General features: G+C 46.5%; 1 protein-coding gene across 1 annotated transcript; it reads right to left on the reverse strand.

Moving 5' to 3' along the window:
- Positions 1 to 203: 203 nt before the first annotated feature.
- On the reverse strand, positions 204 to 23,267 carry Kpna7 (karyopherin subunit alpha 7). The gene is made up of 10 exons (XM_038344494.2): positions 23,202 to 23,267; positions 22,409 to 22,537; positions 19,920 to 20,002; positions 18,661 to 18,929; positions 15,187 to 15,269; positions 11,770 to 12,033; positions 5,892 to 6,125; positions 4,903 to 5,085; positions 1,474 to 1,620; positions 204 to 275 (listed from the first exon to the last, which is right to left on the reverse strand). The coding sequence occupies exons 1-10, from the start codon at positions 23,265 to 23,267 to the stop codon at positions 204 to 206; spliced, it is 1,530 nt and encodes a 509-aa protein (XP_038200422.2).
- Positions 23,268 to 23,939: the final 672 nt, after the last annotated feature.

A 23,939-nucleotide genomic window follows, 5' to 3' on the forward strand; every position in this document is an offset into this window, starting at 1 on the left:
TGCACATTGTGTGCATGTGTATGTGCATGCATGTGTGCGTGTATGTGTGTGTGTACGTGTGTATATGTGTATGTATGTGTGTGTACTTGTGTGCGTGCGTGTGTAAAAGGATGAAGGGTGTGTTGGCATAGCATGCATGAGGTCAAAGGCAACTTTCAGAGTCATTTCCCCCCTTCTACTGTGTGGGACCCAGGGATTGAACTTCAGTTGTCAAGCTTGACAGCAGGTGCCTTTGCCCTGTTGTGCTCGATAGTTTTAGGACAATCTGGCAAAGGCTAGGATCATTTGAGAGGAGAGAACCTCAATTAAGAAAAACCTCCAACCAGGTAGTAGTGGTAGCAAGCCTTTAATCCCAGCACTGTGGGACTCACATTAGAAAGCCTGATGTAGTAAGGTGGTAGTACACACACCATTTAATCCCAGCACTGAGGAGGCAGAGGCAGGCAGATTTCTGTGAGTCTGTGGTCATCCTGGTCTACAGAGTGAGTTCCAGGATAGCCAAGGCTACACAAAGAAACCCTGTCTCAAAAAAAATAAAACAAAAAGGAGAGAGAAAAAAGAAAAGAAAAAGAAAAGGCTTTCATAAAAATCAGCCTGTGGGCAAACCTGTGTGACACTTTCTTAATTAGTGATTGATGGGGAGGGCCCAGCCCATTGTGGGTGGTGCCATCCCTGAGCTGGTGGTCCTGGGTTCTATCAAGAAAGCAGGCTGAGGTTATCCTTCCTTACCCTTTCTGAGGAATGGATACAGGGTTGGGTGGGGGGAAAGGTACAGGGAGCAGGAAGAGAGGAGGTGGGGAACTGTGGTTGGTATGCAAAATGAAAAAAAACTTTTAAATTAAAAAAAAAAAGAAAGAAAGAAAGCAGGTTGAGCAAGCCATGAAGAGCAAGTCAGTAAGCAGCAGCTCTCCACGGTCTCTGCACCAGCTCCTGCTTCTGGGTTTCTGCCCTGTGTGAGTTCCTGTCCTGACTTCCTTCTGTGATGAACAGTAATATGGAAGTGTAAGTCAAATAAACCCTGTCCTCCCCGCTCTTGCTTTTGGTCGTGGTGTTCCTGACTATCACAACACGGATCCATCTCACCAGCACCCCTTGTTCTATAAGACAGGATCTCTTGGGGGATTAGAACTTCATTTGGCTAGACTGGCTAGCCAGGGATCAAACGTCTCTACCCACCCAGAACTGGAATCCTAAACATGTTTCAACATCCCTGGACTTTTCACATGTGCTCAAACTCAGGTTCTCATGCTTGCATAGCAAGCGCTCGACCAGCTGAACCGCCTCCCAGCTCACAAACAAGCTTCTTGATACTTTGAAGGCCACAGTGAAGAACAGGAGCCAGGAAGGCAGCCAGTTAAATTCAGGAGGGTGGGGAAGAGAAGTCAGCCTGACTGAGCGCCAGGTTCACAGCGATAGCATTAGAAGCACGGCCACCAAGAGGTGGCCCCAGGACATGGGGCCCTTGTTACTCACCTCACCAAAGTGTTTCTCAATAATGTTCAGGGCACTCTGGCTAATATAACAATTCTGGTGGAGCTGTAAGGACTCGATTTTTCCAATACCACCAAATTCCTCTATCAGAAGACACAGGTTTTCCTTCTCATGTAGCTTGTCTGCCTCCTGAGGATGGATGGGGACCAGCAAAGAGACCATCAGACACTGAGTGTGCTGGAGGGTGGGTGCTCCAGCTGGACTGCTCTAAGGGAGCTTTCCTAGGTAGAGAAAGACCTGTTCCAGCAGGAGTGGCCGCAGACCCATTGGAAATGCCAAGATTTCCCTCTCATTTCATTAATTTATTTATTCGATCATGCATGTGCACATTTATTCACAAAATCTCATTCACAAAATCACCCACAACGTCATTCATTCACAAAATCTCCCATGAATTCATTCACTCACAAATACATTCATGAATTCATACATGCATTTACTTGTTCACACATTCATTCACTTTTCTACTCAAAATGTATTCAACATTAGAGAATACAAATATAATAAATATAAAAATGCTTTTGTCCAAAGCATTAAAGAATTCAAAGTGAAAAAATTCAATAAAAAAACAAGTGCAAGCCAGGTGGTGGCGGCCAGTGCCTTTAAATCCCAGCACTCGGGAAACAGAGAAAGGCAGATGTTTGTGAGTTCGAGGCCAACCTGGTCTATAGAGCAAGTTCTAGGACAGGGTCCAAAGCTGCAGAGAAACCCCATCTCAAAAAAACCAAAACCAATGCTGGGTGGTGGTAGCACATGCCTTTAATCCCAGCACTTGGGAGGCAGAAGCAGGTGGATCTCTGTGAGTTCGAGGCCAACCTGGTCTACAAGAGCTAGTTCCAGTACAGGCTCCAAAGCTACAGAGACAACCTGTCTCATAAATAAATAAATAAATAAATAAATAAATAAATAAATAAATAAATATAAATAAAAAAAAGCAAGCAAAAGACGAACAACAACAAAACAAAAACCACTCAACTCCTTATCCTCCTCCTCTCTCCACCCCTAAGTGTTGGCATGACAGGCACACCCAGCTCAGTCATTAAAGGAATTCACAGTATCAGTGCCTGATGTTCAGGCCTTCTCCTTTGTGACTGTCCTGAGGAAATGATGTTATCCTGTCTGGGGACAGTACTACTCTCAAAGGATTTACGGTGCTTTTCAAACCTGTCTTATCCTCCTTCTATGACTCAATCCTCTGATGGCTCACCAGATCTGTTCTTTTTTTTTTTTGTTTTCTTTTGGTTTTTTTTGGTTTTTCGAGACAAGGTTTCTCTGTAGCTTTGGAGCCTGTACTGGAATTAGCTCTTGTAGACCAGGCTGGTCTCGAACTCACAGAGATCCGCCTGCCTCTGCCTCCCGAGTACTGGGATTAAAGGCGTGAGCCACCACCGCCCAGCAACAGATCTGTTTTAAAAGTTTGATATAAGGGAGGCTGGAGAAATGGCTTGGTGGCTAAGAATATTGATTGGTTTTCCAAAGGACACAGGTCCAGCTCCCATTGCCCACCAAGTGACTCATAACCATCTGTAACTCCAGTTCCAGAGGATCCCACGCCCTCTTCTGGCCTCTGTAGGCCCTGCAGGCATGTGGTGCACAGACATACATGCAGGTAAAATACCCATTCACATAAAATAAAAATAAATCAGTCCTTAAAGAAAAAACTGATACATGGTGATGCCTTCCTGTATTCTCAGTATTTCAGAGGCCTCATGATGCAGAAGGACTACCATGTAAACCTGCCTGGACTCCATAAGGAGACCCTCTCTGCAAAGCAAAATCAAAATCAAAAACTCACTCAGGGCTGGAGAGATGGCTCGGTGTTTAAGAGCACAAACTCCTCCTACAGAGGACCTGAGTTCAGTTCCCAGCACCCACATCAGGTGACTCACAAGCACCTGTTGTGAGCTGCAGCTCAGCTCCAGGGGCATCCGATGCCTCTGTTTGCACCTGCACTCACGTGCACATACCCACACACTTAAAAATAAAACAAAGCTTTTTTTTTAAAAAAAAAGGTCTAGTAACTTTTTTTTTAAAGACAGGGTTTCTCTGTATAGCCCTGGCTGTCCTGGAACTCACACAGCAGACCAGTCTAGCCTCAAACTCAGCTTCTCCTGCCTCTGCCTCCCGAGTTCTGGGACTGAAGGCGTGTGCCACAATGCCTGGCACTGGCACAGCTCTTTAAAGTTTGTTGTGTTTCTGCAACCTCTGTTCTGTGGGTTTCTCAGTCTCAGGCAGGATAAACCCACATCCTCACCAGCCAGCCTCCCCTGCCCCCCAACCCATGTCTTCGGTTCACTCCCCACCCCCCCATTTTCCAACCACTTGCTCTGGCTACGTCTCCTCCTTGATATTTCTTTGGCCTAGAATGTTCTTCCCCAGGTGTCCACAAGACTCATCTGTACTCAGTTCTCTGATTAGGACGTTCCCTAGAGAATGCTCCCTTCTCTGAGCATGGCATGTGTGACAGCAGCCACTCCCTATCCTGAATGAGCAGTGACTGCTTAGCCCGAGTCCTTCCCAGGAAACATCTGCAGTGAACCCTGTGTCACTCACACACAAGCTCCATAGAGCAAGGATGCGAGCAGGTCTGTCCTGAACACTGGCCGCAAAGGTGCTTGCTTGAGAAGCTGGAGGCACCCACGTAGACACTCGCTTCACAGATTGGGTAGCCCAGCAGGCTAGCCTCAAACATTCTACTTAGCCTAGGTTGCCCTCAAACGCATGAGCTCCTTCCTCTGTCTCCAGAGTGCTAGGATGGCAGGTATACACTGCGAGCTTGGCTGGGAGTCCTTTTCTTGTTTGTTTTCCCTTTGTGTTATCCATAGGATGGGGAGAAAGTGGGGAAATGACCAGAGAATCCTACGTGGGGTTCACACACTCATTTATTCATTCAGAGTCAGGGTTTCATGTAACCCAGTCTGATACTAACTTGCTATATAGTTGAGGGTGACCTTGAACTCCTGATCCTCCTCACCTCGACCTCCTGAGTGCTGGGATTATATATAGGCCTGTAGCAGCCTGCATCGGCTATGTGGTGCTTGGGATGGAACCCAGGGTTTCACACATGCTAGGGAGGCATGCTAACAAATGTGCTACATCCCAGCCCGACCTACTTGCGCTACTTAAACTTTTTATATTCATTTTCTCTCTCTCGCCCCCACCCCTTGTGTATGCATCAGCACATGCACCATTGCACATGTGTGGAGGCCAGACAACAACTCGCTGAAGCCCCATCTCTCCCACTGCCACATGGGTCCTGGGGACTGAACTCAGGTGGTCAGCTTGGATGCAAGCACCCTTACCCACTGAGCCCTCTGGCCCCAGCCCCAGCAACCCTGCTGCCATATCTCTGAGAAGTATGCTCTCACGCTCACTGTCTTTGGTCCGGGACTGCCGTTCAGAACAGCTTACCTGGAGAAAGTAAGAAACGATGTCAAGGATGATGGTGATGATCTTCATGTCTGGAGCAGTGAGCAGATTTAGCAGCGGCTCCAGGACTCCTGAGTGCACAAGCATGCTCAACTGGCTCGGAGAGGCCCCTGTTGCGAAGTTTGCCACGACCCACACAGCTTCCTTCTGGACCCTGAATTCTGCCTGCAAAGACAGGGGGTTTGCATTCTCTACAGTGCCAGGGTCATCATAAAGTGATGCTGACTTGATTCGTGTTTTGTTGTTGTTTCTGTACATTTTTGAGACAGGCTCTCGTGTAGCCCAGGCTGGTCCCTAACTTGCTGTAGAGATGAGGAGGACCTTGGACTTCTGACTCTCCTACCTCCTCTTTCCAAATGCTGTCCTTACAATGAGAACCATCATGCCTGGTTTATGTGGTACCGACACTCGGTCCCAGGGCTTTGTGTATGATAGGCAAGTACTGTTACCAATAGAACCACACCTTAAGCTTTTAAAAATAGGGTTTCACAAGCTACAGCAAAACCTCATCTTGAAAAAAAAAATAGGGTTTTACTATATAGCCAAGACCACCCTGGGACTATGTAGCCTAGGTAGGCCTTCAATTTATAATCCTCCTGTATGTTAGGATTACAGGTGTGTGCTCCAGACCTGGTTTAACTTGACTTACTCTCCAGGTCAGACAGTAAGAGCTGAGCTTATATATGAAATTTATGTCCCATGCCCTGACAACCTGCCTTCAATGCATCAGAACACAGCATGTGAGCAGAACCATGAAGTAGGCAGACTGATTCCCACAGGACGCATTTTCTGAGACAGGGTCTCACGTGGCTCAGACTGGCTTTCCGAGCACAATGTAGACATGGAAGACCTTGAAACTCTGATTATCCCACTATCTCTCTTCATGGGGATGCTGGGGATTGAACTCAGGTCCTCATGCTCGTACAACAGGCACTGTACAGACTCTCTCTCTCCCCGGCTCCGCCACTTACGTTCCTTAGTAGGGCTACCAATGGGGGCAGCAGGTTACACTCTATCAGCTGCTGGATGTGGTGTCTGGGCCCAGCAGCCACGTTGCTCATAGCCCAGGCAGCTTCCTTCTGGATGGAGGACTTTGGGTGTCTCAGGAGCTGACCCAGTACCTTCAGCATGCCAGCATCGATGGCCGTCTGGGTCTGCAGATCTGTTCCTGTGACAATGTTACCCATTGTGCGGAGAGAAGGGGTCTGGAAGGACCAAGACAAGCGGCTAAGTGTTGCAATGTGTCACAATTCAGGAGTCACATGCTGAGTGCTGTGCCCAGTAATATCTGGAAGTTGGTGGGGTTTTATTCGGCCAGCATACCCGTAGCTGCTTTTACATAGTCTCAAGTACTTGTTTGCTTCCCAAAGGGTTCTGAGTCAAGGTGGCTAGATAAGGGAACTATGGGTAAATGATGGTATAGTGGGGGTTGGTGTGCAGCTACAGGTAGAGTGCTTGCCCAGCATGTATGAAGTTCTGTGTATATAAAGCCAGCATGGTGCTACCCACCCGTAATCCCTGTGCATGGGAGGTGGAGTTATGAGGTCCCAAAGCACAAGGTCCTTCTTGGCTATATAATGAATTTAAGGCTAGCCCGGACAGATTCAATGCAATGCCAATCAACGCAATGCCCATCAAAATTCCAGCAAAATTCTTCAAAGACCTCAAAAGAACGGTACTCAACTTCATATGGAAAAGCAAAAAACCCAGGATAGCCAAAACAATCCTGTACAATAAAAGAACTTCTGGAGGCATCACAATCCCTGACTTCAAATTCTACTACAGAGCTACAGTACTGAAAACAGCATGGTATTGGCATAAAAACAGACAGGAGGACCAATGGAACCGAATAGAAGACCCAGATATCAATCTACACATCTTCGAACACCTGATCTTTGATAAAGAAGCAAAAAATGTTAAATGAAAAAAAGAAAGCATATTTAACAAGTGGTGCTGGCATAACTGGATATCAACATGTAGAAAAATGAAAATAGACCCATATCTATCAGCATGCACAAAACTCAAGTCCAAATGGGTCAAAGACTTCAACATAAAGCCAGCCACACTGAACCTTACAGAAGAGAAAGTGGGAAGTACACTTGAACGCATTGGCACAGGGAACCACTTCCTAAATATAACCCCAGCAGCATAGACACTGAGAGAAACAATTAATAAATGGGACCTCCTGAAGCTGAAAAGCTTCTGTAAAGCAAAGGACATGGTCAACAAAACAAAACAACAGCTTACAGAATGGGAAAAGATCTTCACTAACCCCACATTAGACAGAAGTCTGATCTCCAAAATATACAAAGAACCCAAGAAATTGGACACCAAAAGATCACATAATCCAATAAAAAAATGGAGTACAGACCTAAACAGAGAACTCTCAACAGAGGAATCAAAAATGGCTGAAAGACATTTAAGGAAATGTTGTTCAACATCCTTAGTCATCAGAAAAATACAAATCAAAACAACTCTGAGATTCCATCTTACACCTGTAAGAATGGTCAAGCTAAAAAACACCGATGACAACTTATGCTGGAGAGGTTGTGAGGAAAAGGGAACACTTCTGCATTAGTGGTAGGAATGCAAGCTGGTGCAACCTCTTTGGATGTCAGTGTGGCAATTTCTCAGAAAATTAGGAAACAACCTTCCTCAAGACCCAGTAATACCACTTTTGGGTATATATCCAAAGGATGCTCAATCGTGCCACAAGGACATGTGCTCAATTATGTTCATAGCAGCTTTGTTTGTCATAGCCAGAACCTGGAAACAATCTAAATGCCCCTCAACTGAAGAATGGATAAGGAAAATGTGGTACATTTACACAATGGAGTACTACACAGCAGAAAAAAAAACCATATCTTGAATTTTGCAAGAAAATGGATGGAGCTAGAAAACATTATTTTGAGTGGGGTAACCCAGACACAGAAAGACAATTATCACATGTACTCACTCATAGGTGGGATTTAAACATAAAGCAAAGAAAGCCAGCCTACAAACCACAATCCCAGAGAACTTAGACAACAATGCGGACACTAAGAGAGACTTACATAGATCTAATCTACATGGAAGTAAAAAGTATAAAAAGACAAGATCTCCTGAGTAAATTGGGAGCATGGGGAGCTTGGGGGAGGACTGAACGGGGGAGGGGAGAGGCAGGGAGGGGAGCAGAGAAAAATGTAGAGCTCAATAAATATCAATAAAAAATGTATTTTTTAAAAAAAAAAAAAGGCTAGCCCAGACTATGTGAGACTCTGCTTTAAAAAAATTCTGCTGTCCTGTTTTTGTTTAGGCATTTCAAGACAGGGCCTCTCATGTAAATTCAAGTTGGTCTTGAATTCATTATGTAGCTTTTGATCCTCTTGCCTTTTTCTGGAGTAAAAGTCTCACCTCACACTGGTCTCAAACTCAGTAGGTAGCCGAGGATGACCCTGAGCTTCCTGATCCTCCTGTCGTCTTCCCCCACCCCCTAGTGCAGAGATTATAAGTGTGCTCCACATCCACAGAACTGGGGATGGAACCCAGGGCTTCCTGAATGCTGGGCGAGCCCTCGATCTACTGAGCACATCCCTATCCCTGACCTTGAACTCACAATCCTTTCCTAACCTCTGCTAGGATCGCAGGTGTTCACCAGGAGTCTGAGTCTGTCTTCCTAAACTCTCACCTGGGGAAACTCGCAGTTGATTGCTGAGTCTGTTGCGTACTCACATTTGTGCTGACTCCAGGCTTCGGTTGTGTATTAAACTGGAGCCAATGAGCACCCCCTGTCGCATCTCCATGTGTTCACCAGCCTCTCTAAGAAGCTCAGAGGATCCCCAGGGTGGTCTGTGGTAGAGCGTCAGGTGACGGCCTCTCAGGGGAGCTGACTGTGGAATGGCTATCTTTGTGCTGTAGTGGCAGCTCCCAGTGAAGGCTCTCAAGAGTGCCAGGTTTCCACTATCAGGCTAGCCTGCCACTCACCTGAGGGGTGGACTAAGCACTACAGCCTTGTCCAGATAATACCAACTGGGCCTCAGCACTTCTATTAAAAGTTGCTTTCCTGGAAAGGTGAGATGGCTCAGTGGATAAAGGTGCCCACCACGTGGGCCTGCTGATGGGAAGTGGATTCCCAGGGCCCACGTGGTGAAGAGAGAATCAACTCCTGAAACTTGTTCTCTGCCCTCCATACATGCATCATGGTATATGCTCGCCCCACACATAATAAATACGTAAGTGCTTAAAGGTGATTTATTATAGAGGGAGGGTCTCTTTACGGAGCCCAGGCTAGCCTCATATTTGTGATCCTTCTCTCAGCCTCCTAAGTGCAGTTACAAGCATCCAACAGCAGACCTGGCTGCTTCTCTCCTGATATTCTTCACTCTCCCTGCCCCCTGCCCCTGCCCCCAAACTCACTTTGCCAGCTGAAAAAATACTATGGTAATCTCAGAAAAGAAGCCACTAAAGATGTGTGTGATACAATAAAAACAGTGGCTGAGAGGGGTCAAGGTAGTGGAGCCAGACACAGTGGTATAAGAGATAGTGCCAGCACTGGGAAGGTAGAGACAGAGGATCACAGGTCTGGGGTTCTCAGCTAGAGACTGAGGTCCAGGCCAGCTTGGGCTACACAGTGAGACCCTATCTGTCTGTCTCTGTGAGTCAGTCTCTCTCTATGTCTGTCTATCCCTCTCTGTGAGCCATGTCTCTGTCTCTGTGTGAGTATGTCTGTTTGTGAATCTGTCGATCTCTGTGTCTCTGTGTATGTCTATCTATCTGTGTGTCTGTGTGTCTCTGTGTATGTCTGTATCTCTTCGTGTGTCATCTGTCTCCGTGTATGTGTCTGTCTCTGCATGTCTCTGTCTCTCTGCGTGTCGTCTCTGTCTCAGTGTGTCTGTTTGTGTGTGTCTCTGTCTCTGTCTCTCATCTTCCCCTCTCTGCGTCTCTGTCTCTCTCTACGTCTGTCATCTCTCTGTCTGTCCTCTCTCTCTCTGTCATCTCTCTCTATGTCTGTCTCTCTCTCTATGTCTGTTTCTTTGTCTTCCCCTCTCTGTCTCTCTGTGTCTGTATATCTGTCTCCCCCAACTCTCTTTCTCCTCCCTCTTTCACCCTCTCTCTATACCTCTCTCTCTCTCTCTCTCTCTCTCTGTCTGTCTGTCTGTCTGTCTGTCTTTGCCTTTCTAGGCCCCTCTCAGCCTCTGCTCTGTCTCTCCCTCTTGGCTTCTGACCCCCTGGCCCCTCCCTCGCCCTGAACTCTGCCTCCTCTTCCTCCCTCTTTCTTTCCCCCACTCTCTCTGTCCCCTCTCTTCTCTTTCTCTGTACATGGTTCTCTGTTCCCTCTCCACATCTGTTTCTCTGTTTTACACACACACACAGAAAGAGAGAGGGGAGGGAGAGGAAAAGAGAGAAAAGCCAACTTGCTCAAGTTAAAATCAGTAGAATAGTAAGAAAATATGTAAGAGATATCCCTGGGTGGTAGGGTTATAAGCAGTGCACTTGCTGCTCCTTGGGCACAGCTCTTTAACTCCTGTTAGGATCTGAGATGGAAGCTTAACTAAGGGCTTAGTGAGAAAGTCTCCAAGAGCAGAGACTTACAGGTAACAAGCTGGATTTCAGGTGAAGGGTTAGAATTGACAGGAAGACCTGGGGTGGGAGGTGAAGATGATACAGAAGACCTGGGGTGGGAGGTGGGGATGATACAGAAGACCTGGGGTGGGAGTGGAGATGATACAGAAGACCTGGGGTGGGAGTGGAGATGATACAGAAGACCTGGGGTGGGAGGTGGGGGATGAAGACCTGGGGTGGGAGGTGGGGATGATACAGAAGACCTGGGGTGGGAGGTGGAGATGATACAGAAGACCTGGGGTGGGAGTGGAGATGATACAGAAGACCTGGGGTGGGAGGTGGGGATGATACAGAAGACCTGGGGTGGGAGGTGGGGATGATACAGAAGACCTGGGGTGGGAGGTGGGGATGATACAGAAGACCTGGGGTGGGAGTAGAGATGATACAGAAGACCTGGGGTGGGAGTAGAGATGATACAGAAGACCTGGGGTGGGAGTAGAGATGATACAGAAGACCTGGGGTGGGAGTAGAGATGATACAGAAGACCTGGGTTGGGAGTGGAGATGATACAGAAGACCTGGGGTGGGAGTGGAGATGATACAGAAGACCTGGGGTGGGAGGTGGGGGATGAAGACCTGGGGTGGGAGGTGGGGATGATACAGAAGACCTGGGGTGGGAGGTGGAGATGATACAGAAGACCTGGGGTGGGAGTGGAGATAATACAGAAGACCTGGGGTGTGAGGTGGGGATGATACAGAAGACCTGGGGTAGGAGTGGAGATGATACAGAAGACCTGGGGTGGGAGTAGAGATGATACAGAAGACCTGGGGTGGGAGTAGAGATGATACAGAAGACCTGGGGTGGGAGTAGAGATGATACAGAAGACCTGGGGTGAGAGTAGAGATGATACAGAAGACCTGGGTTGGGAGTGGAGATGATACAGAAACCTGGGGTGGGAGTGGAGATGATAAGGAAGACCTGGGGTGGGAGTGGAGATGAGAACCTAATATACTGAATTTGACTCATAGATCTAATCTGTTTTTGTCTTTTGAGACATGACACCACATAGTCCAGGCTAGCCTTGAACTCACTGTCCAGCCAAGCATGACCTTGAATTCTATCTTTCCTGCCTCCATCCTCCCAGTGCCAAGATTTAGGCCTGTTCTACCAGTCTAGTTTCTATGGTGCTAGGGATGAAACCAGGGCTTTGGGTATGCTGAGCAAGCACTCTGAACTGAAGCCATGGCACCCACACACTCTAGTCTGAAGCCTCTTGCAAAGACAGTTGAGACCCATGGTGACAATTACCAAGATAATGAGTTCTGAGCTGGTCATGAGCTCCACAATCCTGGGCAGGACACCCGTGGACACCACATGATGGATGCGCTCATTGTGGCCCTCTGTGAGGTAGGACAGGGCCCAACAGGTATCTGAGAGGATCTCGTTGTCATGATGCTGAAGGAGCTGAGAGAGGGCAGGCAGCATCTGCAGCACGGCCTGTTCGCAAGGGTAGGGATTCTTGTTTCGGCACAGGTTGGACAAAGTCCACGCAATGTTCCGAAGAAATGTAATCTGTGACAGTGTGCAAAGGAGACAAAATGTAAATGCTGGAGTGCCCTTTCCATCCCAATCAATACTATTGATTAGCACAGACCAAAGCTTTTGAACATCAAAATGAACTCATTTCAGGCAGTAATATGTGTCGGGGCAAATACAATGAGCTTTATGTTTAAATATTTAAAAGTCTATGAAGGTTTCTTTGTATTCTTCACAATGCCTTTCCCCACTCTACTCAGCATACGGCTTGTTTTAAGATTTTATTTTTATTCATGTGTATAGTCGAGTGTCTGTATTTGGGTGTGAGCATGTGTGTACATGTGCGTGTGTGTACACATGCTCACAGAGGCCAGAAGACAGAATGGATCCCCTGTCCCCTGGAGCTGGGGTTACAGGCAGTTGCAATCCACCTGACAAGGGTGCTGGGAACTGAACTCAGGTCCTATGCAGGGGCAGCAGGTGCTCTTAACTGCTGAGCCATCTCTCACCGGTCACCTGGCCTAATGGTTCAACATTGTTCCCATGTGTGTAAGTGCACGTATGCCTATGTCACGACACACATGTGGAGGTCAAGAAGATAACCTCACCCCCCATTTTCACCTTGTTTCACTCTTTGGGTTTGTGCACACCAGGCTTGCTAGTCCGCAAACTTCCAGGGATTCTCCTGTTTCCACCTCCTACTTCACTGTCTAAATTCTAGGATTACAGGTGTGTGCTAATGAACCTGGCATTATGTGGGTTCTTGGGATTTGAACTCAGGTCCTCACACTTGCACAGTGAGTACTTTATGCACTGAGCTGTCTCCCAGCCCTTGATCTCATTTTTACTGCCAAAAAAAAAATATATCAAACAGTTGAGTGCAGACACACAAATCTATAATCTCAGTCAAGGTGGAAGCAGACAGACTGTGAATTTGAGGCTGACAGGTCGCTTAGAGTTCAAAGCCAGTCTAGGATACATGAAGACTATGTCACAAACAAACTCAGGAATTTAGTCTTCTTGCCATCTGTAACTCTACTAGCCTGCCATAAAAAATCATATACTATATATGGTATTAGCAATTGAGCCCAGGGTCCTGTGTATGCTAAACAAGCATGCTACCATTGAGCTACATCCTTTTTCCTTTTTTTGTTGTTTTTATTGTTGTTTTCAAGACAGGGTTTCTCTGTGGAGCCCTGGACTCATGCTGTAGACAAGGCTGGCCTTGGACTCAGAGATCTGCCTGCCTCTGCCTCCCAACTGCTGATATTAAAGGCATGTGTCACCACTACCTGGGTCCTGTTTTCAAAATTATTTTTGTGTATATGTGTGTATATATGTCATTTAAACATAGGTACCTGTGGAGGCCAGAAGAAGATATCAAATTCCCTGGAGTTGAAATTATACTGTTGTGAGCCATTTAATGTGCCTGCTAGAAGCTGAATTCAGGTCCTCTGGTGTTGACAGAGGCTTCTGTCCCGCCAGTCCCTCAGCCATTCAATCCAAAGAAACACACAGAGGCTTATGTTAATTATAAACTGGTTGGTCTATTCGCTCAGGCTTCTTATTAACTCTTACATCTTACATTAACCCATAATTCTTATCTGTTAGCCACGTGGCTTGGTACCTTTTATCAGTAAAACATTTTCATCTTGCTACCTCTGCATCTGGGTGATGACTGCAGACTGAGCCTTTCCTCTTTCCAGAACTCTCCTGTTCTGGTGGCCCCACCTATACTTCCTGCCTGACTATGCCTGGCTAATCAGCATTTTATTAAACCAATACAAGTGACAAATCTTTACAGGGTACAAGAACATTGTCTCACAGCACTCTGGAAGGACAGTGAGAGCTCTTGACCCCTGAGCCATCTCTCTGGCTCCATCGCTAGTCCTTTTAACTTTTTATTTTGAGACCCGGTGCTGCTAGTTTGCCCAAGCAGCCCTTGGACTTGAGATCCTTCTGCCTCAGCCTCCCAAAGAGCAAGGACTACAGATCTGCTCTATTACGTCCAGCCATATCCATTTTCTTTCCCTTCTTTTTCTTTCTTTGCTTCTTTTGAGACAGGGTTTTACCATAGAGCTCAGGCAGCTCCAAAGGTGAATGTATTGCATTTGTGTTTGTGAGTGTGCTTGTGCCATGATGCCCAGCAGGAGTCTGTTCTCCCCTTCTACCATGTGGATTCTGAGGGTTGAACTCAGGTCCTCAGGCTTGGTGGCAGGCACCTTCGTCCACTGAGCATTTTGTCAACCCAGGCCTCAAACTCTTGACAGCCCTCCTTCCTTAGCCTCCTCAGAGAGCCCCATGCTCAGTCGTATTTCTGATCTCATGAGATCATTCTTCAGAACTGCCCTGGATCTCATCACTTTCTCTCCTAAATATTCTGTCCCAGGGACCCAGTGATCAGTGTGGAAACAGAACCCAAGACCATCAATCCCTGGACATCCAATCTCCCAATAACAATCTTCCAGCCACCACTACCCCACTCCTATTCATTAGAGCAGATGAGGCAGGGAAGCTCTGGCTGACCTTAAGGTTCACTCTGCAGCCCAGTCTGACCTTGAACTTGCAACCCTGCCACAGCTTCTTGAGTGCTGGGATCACCTGTGTATACCACCGTGTCCAGCTTTCTACCTGATGTTGAATAGCAGAGGCCCAACAGTCTGACCCCAGAGCCTCTTCTCACTCTAGGCCAGGGCGTTGGCAGTGTTCTTCATAGTCACGCAATGACATGTTTTAGCCTGTCTCACATGGTTCCTTTGTAAGTAGTCGAATGCGTCCTCTTGGGCTAGACTTGTGGCTTAGTTGGTAGAGTGCTTGCCTAGTGTGATTGAAACCCTGGGTCCCATCCCCGTACCACATAAATTTGGTGTGGTGGTGTATACCTGTAATCCTACCACTAATAAGATGAGAGACAGGGAGATCAGAGTTCAAGGTCACCCTTGACTACATAGTGAATTTGATGCCTGACATGTGAGACTCTGCCTCAAAAGGAAAAAAAAGTCAAGGACCAGCAAGATGGCTCAGCAGGTAAAGACACTTGTCACCAAGTGGGACAACCTGAGTTCAACCCCTTATATAATAATGGAAGGAAAAAAATTGTACCCTACAAGTGTATATGTGCACACACGAGTGTGCACACAATAAATGAAATGCCATTAAGTAAATGAATAAATAAACAAATACACTTACTGGTATGTTTGTCGAGATAAGATGGAGCAGTTTCGGGATGGCATCGCTGGAAATGATATTGTCTCTGAATTCTGGGCCGTCACCTACGAGAGGAAGAGAGCATAAGATGAAAGATCTGGACACACACCTTTGAACCCAGCATTCAGGAAGCAGAAGCAGGCTGATCTCTGTGAGTTCAAGGCCAGCCCAGTCTGCATAGTGAGTTACAAGCCAGCCTGGGCTACATCTCAATCCACTCTCCCTAAAAAGTGCTCAAGGAGAAATCTATATTGGGTATCTAACTTTTGAAGTTTATTTTTAATGGGGCTGGAGAAATGGCACAGTGGTTAAGGGTATATACTGTTCTTATGCATGAATTTGGTTTCCAGCACCTCTGGCAGGCAGCTCACAACTGCCTATAATGCCAACTCCAGGAAGATCTGAGACTTTCTTTTGGCCTCACTGGGTACCTGTATTCACATGCACACATCAAAACACAGACATAGATATACATATAAAAAAATCTTTTTAAAAATTTATTCCTAAACCAGACAGTGGTGGCGCACGCCTTTAATCCCAGCACTCTGGAAGGCAGAGGCAGGCGGATATCTGTGAGTTCAAGGCCAGCCTGGTCTACAAGAGCTAGTTCCAGGACAGGCTCCAAAGCTACAGAGAAACCCTGTCTCGAAAACCTCCCCCCCCAAAAAAAATTATTCCTAATCCAGTTCAATGGCTCTATGGAAAAGCCACTTGCAGCTAAGCCTGATGACCTGAGTTCAATTCCCGGGACCCACGTGATGAAGAAGAACCAAATCTTGAAAGTTGTCCTCGTGAAACTGCTGCATGTGATCCGTGGCATGCGTATAATCCCCACCCCCACCTCAAATAAGTGAATGTAATCTTTTAAAGTTTATACAGAGAATGAGAGATGAAAATTCAATTTGGGGTATTTGGCAAGTAGTTGGAATGGCTGTACACTGGATCCTGGGTTTCCTAGGTGTCTGGGGGTGGGTGTACATGTCCAATGCCTCAAGTAGGCACCACACCGCTGCAGCTGTTCTAAGCAGAGGTCCTAGACACAAAATGAAGACAGCCAGCTTTGCCTAAGTGGCCCGTTGTAAACCCTAGCTGTATCCATGGCTCTCAGAAAGACTGACACTGGTAGAGAAAACTATTTTCCCAAAGAATGTTGGCAAGGGACATTTATTTCCAAATGAATTCAGAACAAACTCCGGGGTTCCTCGAGGGAGGAGATCAGCCATTAGCAATTTTTCCCTGTCTGCTTTTTTTTTTTTTTGAGATGGGGGTCTCATATGTTGTCCTGGCTGGCCTGAACTCAGAGATCCACCTGCCTCTGCCTCCGGAGTGTTACAATGAAAGGTAAGCGCTACCATGCCTACACACTTACTATTTATTTGTTTTTAGACAGGGTCTCACTATGTGGCCCAGACTGGCCTCAAACCTCCAGAGATCCAGTTGCCTCTGCCTCCCAAGTGTTGGAATTAAAAATATGCCCCTTTATGTCTGGCCAATTTTTTTTTTGCTTGTTTGGGCGGATTTTTGTTGTGTGTGGTGTTTTGTTTTGCTTTGTTTTTGTAAGCTAGTGTCTTGTTATATATCTGGTACTTGCCTCAAACTCACCATGAAGTCTAGGTTGGTCTTCAACTCCTTACTGACCTCCATCAACCTTACCTAGCCTTTAATATATAAACTATTTTTTTAAATATGCGTGCATGTGTGTGTACGTATAAGTGTGTGAGTATGTGTGTAGGTATGCATGTGTGTATATATGTTTGTGTGCTCAAACCAGTGTGCATAGGGAGGTAAAGAGGACATTTTGTAAAAGTCACTTCTGTCTTTTTATAATGTAGGATCTGAGGCTAGAACCCAGGTAGGTCATCAGGCTTGGTCCCCTGAGTCATCTTACTGGTCCTTAATAAACCAACCTTTTCATTTTCAAATTTATTTTTATTATATGGGTGTGTTTTGCCTGCATGTATGCATATGTGTCATGTGTGTGCCTGGTACCTGAGGAGACCAGAAGACGGCATCCGACCCCCTGGAACTCTAGTTACAGGTGACCCTGAGCTGCCACATGGGTGCTGGGAAGTGAGCCCAGATCTTCTGCAAGGCCAGCTAGTGCTCTTGAACTACAGAACTCTCTCTCCAGCCCGTTTGTTCTTTGAGGCAGGGTCTCACTGTGTAGTTCCGGCTGTCCTGGAACTTGTTATATATTTCAGGATAGCCTCAAATTCAGCATGTACCCAAGGGTGTCCTTGAACTCCTGATCCTCCTGCCTCCACTTTCCAAGGGCTGGGATCAGAGATGTGCACCAACATGCTCAGCTTTTCATAGTCCTGGGATGAAACCCAGAGTCTCCTGCATGCTAAGCAAACACCCTACCAAGCAAGCTACATATCCTCAGCCCTAGTGTATGAATGCGACACCTAGAAGTCTCCATTTGTGCCACTAACTGGAAAAATCTAAATCCTACCTACTGCTTGGTCTTCTGTTGACGCATTGGAAAAATCCCCACCACTGTCTTAGACGTGAGCCTTACTGAAGCATTTTCAAAGTGGTTGTTTTTCTCGGTGGTGGTGGTGCACACCTTTAATCCCAGCACTCAGGAGACAGCGGCAAGAGGATATCTGAGTTTGAGGCCGGTCTGGTCTACAGAGCAAATTCCAGGACAGCCAGGACTAAAATAAGAAAAAGAATAAAAAAAAAAAAAAAAAAAAAAAAAAAAAACACCGGAGTGGTTGTTTTCTATTCCCTCGGCCAATTCAGGCTCTGAAGTCCCTGGAAACCTATGTGCTGACTCAGTTTTCTCTGAACTCGAAAACTACAAATGCTTGGTTTGTTTTAACGTGTCAAAATCCCATGGGGCCCAACTGAGCTCTCCCCCAGATGACATTTGCATTTGTTTTTCCAGGAAGCTGGGGTCTCCAGCTCTTTAGCACTCACTCCCTTCCTGGGTTTTCCCAGGCCACACTGGGCTTTTCGGGGAAAACATCTCATTCCAAGCTAAGGAAGCTCTGTCTCTCCCTCTCTCCACATGTACATTATCTACATCTATGTACCTACACATGGGCAAGTGTGTGCACACATGTGCGCTCGCACATACACACAAATAATGACCTCGAATTCCTGTCTTCCTGGCTCCACCTCCCAAGTGTTAGAATTACAGTCAAGCACCACTGCAAGTAGCTCTGAGACTTATCTTTGCTCCAGAAGCCTTTAAGGCCTGAGGCTGTAGGACCTGGGCTCAGGAGACATTGCTAGGCAGCTTCTCACTTATGTGTGTGCTACGTCACCCATTCTGCCTCCATCCTCAGCCTCTGACCCTGGTTCTGGGTTTTGAACCCGCTCATTCCCTGACACAAGGTGTTCAAAATGGGGTGAGGATGGGTGCCAAGACATCAAGCGTAACAGAGAAGTCCGCCCCCCAACATGTCTACCCCGCCCCCAGCATGTCCACCAAGAAAAGTGTCTTACCGGCTATATTACCAAGTGCCCACACTGCCTGCTCACACACGGCCAGGTGGGAGGAAGACAAGAGTTCAATTAAGGGTTGAATGGCACCCCCTTCCACAACAGCTCGGGTCTGCTCTGAAGTTCCTGAGGCAATGTTGGTGAGAGCCCACGCTGCCTCGAACTGCAGAACGGGGAGAGGTTCCACCTTCAGGAACTCTACCAGCTTGGGGATGAGCCCCGCCTCGATAACCAGTTTTAGAGGAGGGTCCTTCTCCTGCGACAGCATTTTCCTGTGCAGCGAGGCAGAGAGTGAGGAGAGTCACAGACATGTGTGTGGAGAAACTCCTCTTTGAGGCAGGGCGCTCTTAGCATTCCTAACTATGTTTCTTTCTTTCCTAACTATGTTTCTTTCCTTTTTTTGGTTTTTGGTTTTTTTTTTTTTTTTTTTTTTTTTTTTTTTTTTGGTTTTTTTGAGACAGGGTTTCTCTGTAGCTTTGGAGATTGTCCTGGAACTAGCTCTTGTAGCCCAGGCTGGCCTCAAACTCACAGAGATCCAACTGTCTCTGCCTCCTGACTGAGGGAATTAAAGGCATGCACCACCACCGCCCAGTCAACTATGGTTTTTTAAATACTGCAAGATGAACCCAGGGCCACATACATGCTAGGCAGGTGTTCTTCCATAAGCCACACCCCTAACACCTCATTGGGGAATCCTAGACAAGTGTTCTTCCACTAACCTACACCCCAGCCCCTCACTGGGGAATTCTAGGCAGGGGCTCTACCACTGAGCAACAGGGGGATTCTAGGCAGGTGTTCTACCACTGAGCCATACCCCAGCCCTTCACTTGGGGATTCTAGGTAGGTGCTCTACCACTGATCCACACCCCAGCCCCTCACTGGGGGATTCTAGGCAGGGGCTCTACTTCTAAACTAAAACCCCAAGCCTTAACCACCAGATACAGAGCTGAATAGGGCCATTGTTAATTCTGCGACCACTTTGCAGCAGTCCCAAAGCAACATCTTGCCCTTCAGGTATTATCTGTGAGCTAAAGTCCCTGCAGAGACCAATGTAAATTAAGCAATCCATCTCTGACAACACACTGCATTTCTTAAGTTGCCCTCAAGGATGATGAAGCATAGTAATCACCTTCTGCTTTTGGAAGAAGTAGCCTTTTTCTGCATTGTATGGGCATTTTGCCAAAAGCCAGTAAATCCAACAGGCTACTGGAGCTCATTTCTGGCTATAAAACTACAAATACCAGAAGCCTGCATGGTGATACCTGGCAGCCTGGGTGGCCATGAGACAGAGGATTGGATCTGAGCTATTCACACCTTTGACTATGTCTTCCAGAGTAAGGCTGGCCTGCCAGGAAAAAACAAAACAAAACAAAACAAAACATATTCAGGTCAAAAGAAAGCACAGAGCCAACAAATGGCTCAGAGGGTAAAGGCATTTGCTGCCAGGTCTGACAACTTGAGTTTGATACCCAGAACCTACTAAGTGAAGAAAGTTGATTCTCGTCAATTGTCCCGACATCTGTGTGTCTACACACACATGGCTACATGAGAGGGAGAGAGAGAGAGAGAGAGAGAGAGAGAGAGAGAGAGAGAGAGAGAGAGAATAAAATAAATGTAATAAAAAATAAAAATAAGGAAAGTATAAGTATCACCTAGCTTAGTCATCCACCTGACGTGGACAGATGTCCATGGCGCACCCACATCTATCCTAAGGCAGGGAGGGATATGTGCTATCCCATAGGTAATAGGTCAAAGTGGGACATTTTACATGCTTACAACAGGGTGATCCTGTTACACTCAGCATCTTCCTAAAAAAAAATTGTACATGTGTGTTTATGTATGTGTGTGTGCACGCACGCACGTGCCTGCATGCATGTGCACACATATAAAAGCAGGTGCCCAAAGAGGCTAGAGACATCTAACCCCCTGAAGCTGAAATTACTGGTGGCTTTAAGCTGGCTGACATGGTCACTAGGAACCAAACTTGGATCTTTTGTAAAATCATCACGTACTCTTAACTTTTGTGCCAGTTCTTCGCCCACCTAGCACTTTTAAGATTTTATTCATATGTGTGCAGAAGGGGTTTTGTTGCTATATTGTGGGGAGGAGGTGACTGATAGCATGTACGTCTGTGTACCCTGTATTCACCACCATGGAAGGCAAAAAGAGATTTGAATCCTCCTGCATCTGAAGTTACTGATGGTTATGAACCACCATGTGGGTGCTAAGATTACACTTGGGTCCTCCAAATGAACAGCCTGTGCTCATACCACTGAGCCACCTCTCCAGCACCCTTAGCATCTTTTTATCACAGGTAATAAGAAAATGCTGGAGGCTGGAGAGATGACTCAGAGGTTAAGAGCACTAGCAGCTCTTCCACAGGTTCTGAGTTCAATTCCCAGCAACCACATGGTGGCTCACAACCATCTGTAATGAGATCTGGTGCCCTCCTCTGGCATGGAGGTATACATACAGGAGGAACATTGTATACACAATAAATAAACAAATCTTTAAAAACAAAGAAAGAAAGAAGGAAAGAAAGAAAGAAAGAAAGAAAGAAAGAAAGGAAGGAAGGAAGGAAGGAAGGAAGGAAGGAAGAAAGAAGGAAAGAAAGAAAGAAAGAAAATGCCAGTGAAGGGCTAGGTGTAACACAGTGGTTGTGTGCTTGCCCAGAAAGCACAAGGCCTGGGGTTCAATTTCCAGAGGACAGAAGGCGTGGAGGGGCAAAGTAGGGAAAGAGGGAGAAAAAAAGAGGAAGGGAGAAGGGGGAGGAAAAAGAGGAAGAACAGACAAAGGTTTGGAAGAAGGGGAAAAGAGAGAAGGGGAAGGAAGGAGAGAAGGGGGAATGAAAAGAGGAGAAAGGGGGGAAGCTGGAAGACAGACAAGGAGAAGTGAATGTATGGGGGAAAGCCAGGGAAGGAGGTTCAAAGTTTCCATCTTCTGTAAAAGAGAGAACTAAGAAGAGCAAAGCATGCAGGAGAAAGGGAACGACGAGCACCAGGTTCAGAGACTGGGAAAACAGAAGGGGCCAGTAGATCACGAGCCTTGTGAAAGCTAGAAGGATCGAGAGAGACCCCAGGCCAGTAAGGTCAGAAAAAGTAATGAGATTGATTCTACACTTATAAAGTCAGGTGCACACCTTAAATGCCAACACTCAGGAGGCAGAGGCAGGCAGATCTCTGTGAATCCAAGACCTACAAAGTAAATTCCAGAACAGTCAGGGCTACACAGAGAAACCCTGTGTCTCAAAATACAAAACAAATAATAAATAGATATCAAGCAAAAGGGAAAGCAAACAAACAAAAAAAAAACCAGAATCCAACAAGTTAAATAATGCAGGTCAAATAGATGATTTCAAGCAATACACCACCAAAACAGACAAGAGAGAAAACCTAGAGCTGAGGATCAGTGAGTAAAATGCTTGCAAAACAGCAAACACAAGAATTTGAGTTCAGATCCCTCCACTCACTAACATCAATGGGAGATCCTAGGCAGGGGCTCTCTACCACTGAGCCACACCCCAGCCCCTCACTGGGGGATTCTAGGCAGGGGCTCTACCACTGAGCCACACCCCAGCCCCTCACTGGGGGATTCTAGGCAGGGGCTCTCTACCACTGAGCCATACCCCCAATTCTATTCCTTTCTTTGAATTAAACAGCAAGCTCTGACTCTACTAAGCCTTCTCATGCTAGAGATACTAGCCAAGGATATATCCTATACAGGATGGCCTTTGCACTGAGTTCTATCATACCTCTTTGACTGATGCTTGAGAAACCAAGTTATTGGAGCACTTGCTGATATTTCTTCTCTTTAAGACCTGCTCATCTTTCTTGGCCTTTCGGAGTTGCAAGTTGGTGGCAATCCTCTGCTGTCTCCTTGTCTAATGAAGAAGACAAATAATTGGAGTTGATATATCCAGGTTGCTGGAGAAGCAGGACGTTATCCCGTTAGGGGTTGTCTAATTTTTTAAAATATTTACAGGTATTTTGCTTGCATGCATGTCCATGTGCCGTGGAGGGGGGGTTGGGGGGTGGGCGTGGGGGTGTGTGTGTGTGGGTGTGTGTGGGTGGTTTCTGCAGAGGCCAGAAGATGGCGCTAGATCTCAAACTGGCACTACATACCATTGTGAGCCACCATGTAAGTGTCAGGAATTGAACCTGGGTCCTCTTGAAGAACAGACAGTGATCTTAGCCACTCTGCTATCTCTCCAAGCCTCTTGTTTTGTAAGTTTAATTTTACTTATTATGTGTGTGGAGGTCAGAGGACAACTTGCAGGAGTCAGTTCTCTCCCTCCACTCTCTAGGTTCCTGGATGGAACTCAGGCCATCTGGTTTGTGGGGCATTTGTAGCCATCTCATTGATCATGTTATTTTGTTTTTGTTTTCAAATGGGCTTTCTCTTCTACTCCATAGCCCAGGCTAGTCTCAAACCCTAAAATCCTCCTGCCTCAGCTTGTATTGGATTAACAAGTGTGTGGCATTACACCTCATCAACGAGGCACTTCAACTGTAGTTCTGTGTTATTGCTTCTCAGTTTATACTCACAGACATATCTTTGCCGCAGTACTTAAATTTTTTCAGCCTCTCTTCAGGAGCTTCTAAGGTAGGCATGTTGACTGGAGGAAAGAAAGCACCTATAGGTAGGGAAATTAGCAAAGAGACCATCATTGCCCAGTGTGCATGATCACTATACTCAAGTCATCAGTTACTATGGGACCACAGAGCAAACTCGAGGAGTTGGGCACCAATGTGGTGCATGTACTCTATCAACAGGCTGTGGTTACTATGGGAACACTGCAGGAACTTAGTCCTGGCCTCACTACAGAAAACCCTTACAAACTAGACTGGGCTGTGGCTCAGTTGGTGGAGCACTTGCCTAGCACACACAAAACATTGCTCCATCCCTAGTAATGTACAAACTTCACGTGGCTGTGCACACCTGTAATCACGGTATTCAGGGGTGGAGGCAGAAGGATGAATAATTCAGGGCTTGGGGCTGGAGAAAGGGCTCTCACCCAAGATTTTTGTTTTGTTTGTTTTGGTTTTGAGATAGGATCTTATGCTGTTAAGGCTGCTCTCATATTTACAATGCAGCTAAGGTGGGCTTCAACCCCTGATCCCTGCCCACCTCCCAAGTGCTGGAATTACATGTATGAACTGCTACCATCATGCACAGCTCAATAACACACATCGCTCACCACCAAGCACACACGACTCACCCAAGAAATTTTTCTGTGATTCTATTAGGTATACAAATCAGGGCCAGCGAGGAGCTCAGCAGGT

The sequence above is a fragment of the Arvicola amphibius genome, chromosome 10 (assembly GCF_903992535.2).
Source record: "Arvicola amphibius chromosome 10, mArvAmp1.2, whole genome shotgun sequence".
Classification (NCBI taxonomy): domain Eukaryota; kingdom Metazoa; phylum Chordata; class Mammalia; order Rodentia; family Cricetidae; genus Arvicola; species Arvicola amphibius.

Coding starts and splice junctions, on each gene's coding strand:
- Kpna7 (XM_038344494.2), bottom strand. CDS start 23,267: ATGCCTACCTTAGAAGCTCCTGAAGAGAGGCTGAAAAAATTTAAGTAC. Junction 22,538..23,201: donor ACTGCGGCAAAGATATGTCT/GTGAGTATAAAC, acceptor CTTCTTCATTAG/ACAAGGAGACAGCAGAGGAT. Junction 276..1,473: donor TTGAGAAACACTTTGGTGAG/GTGAGTAACAAG, acceptor AAATGATCCTAG/CCTTTGCCAGATTGTCCTAA.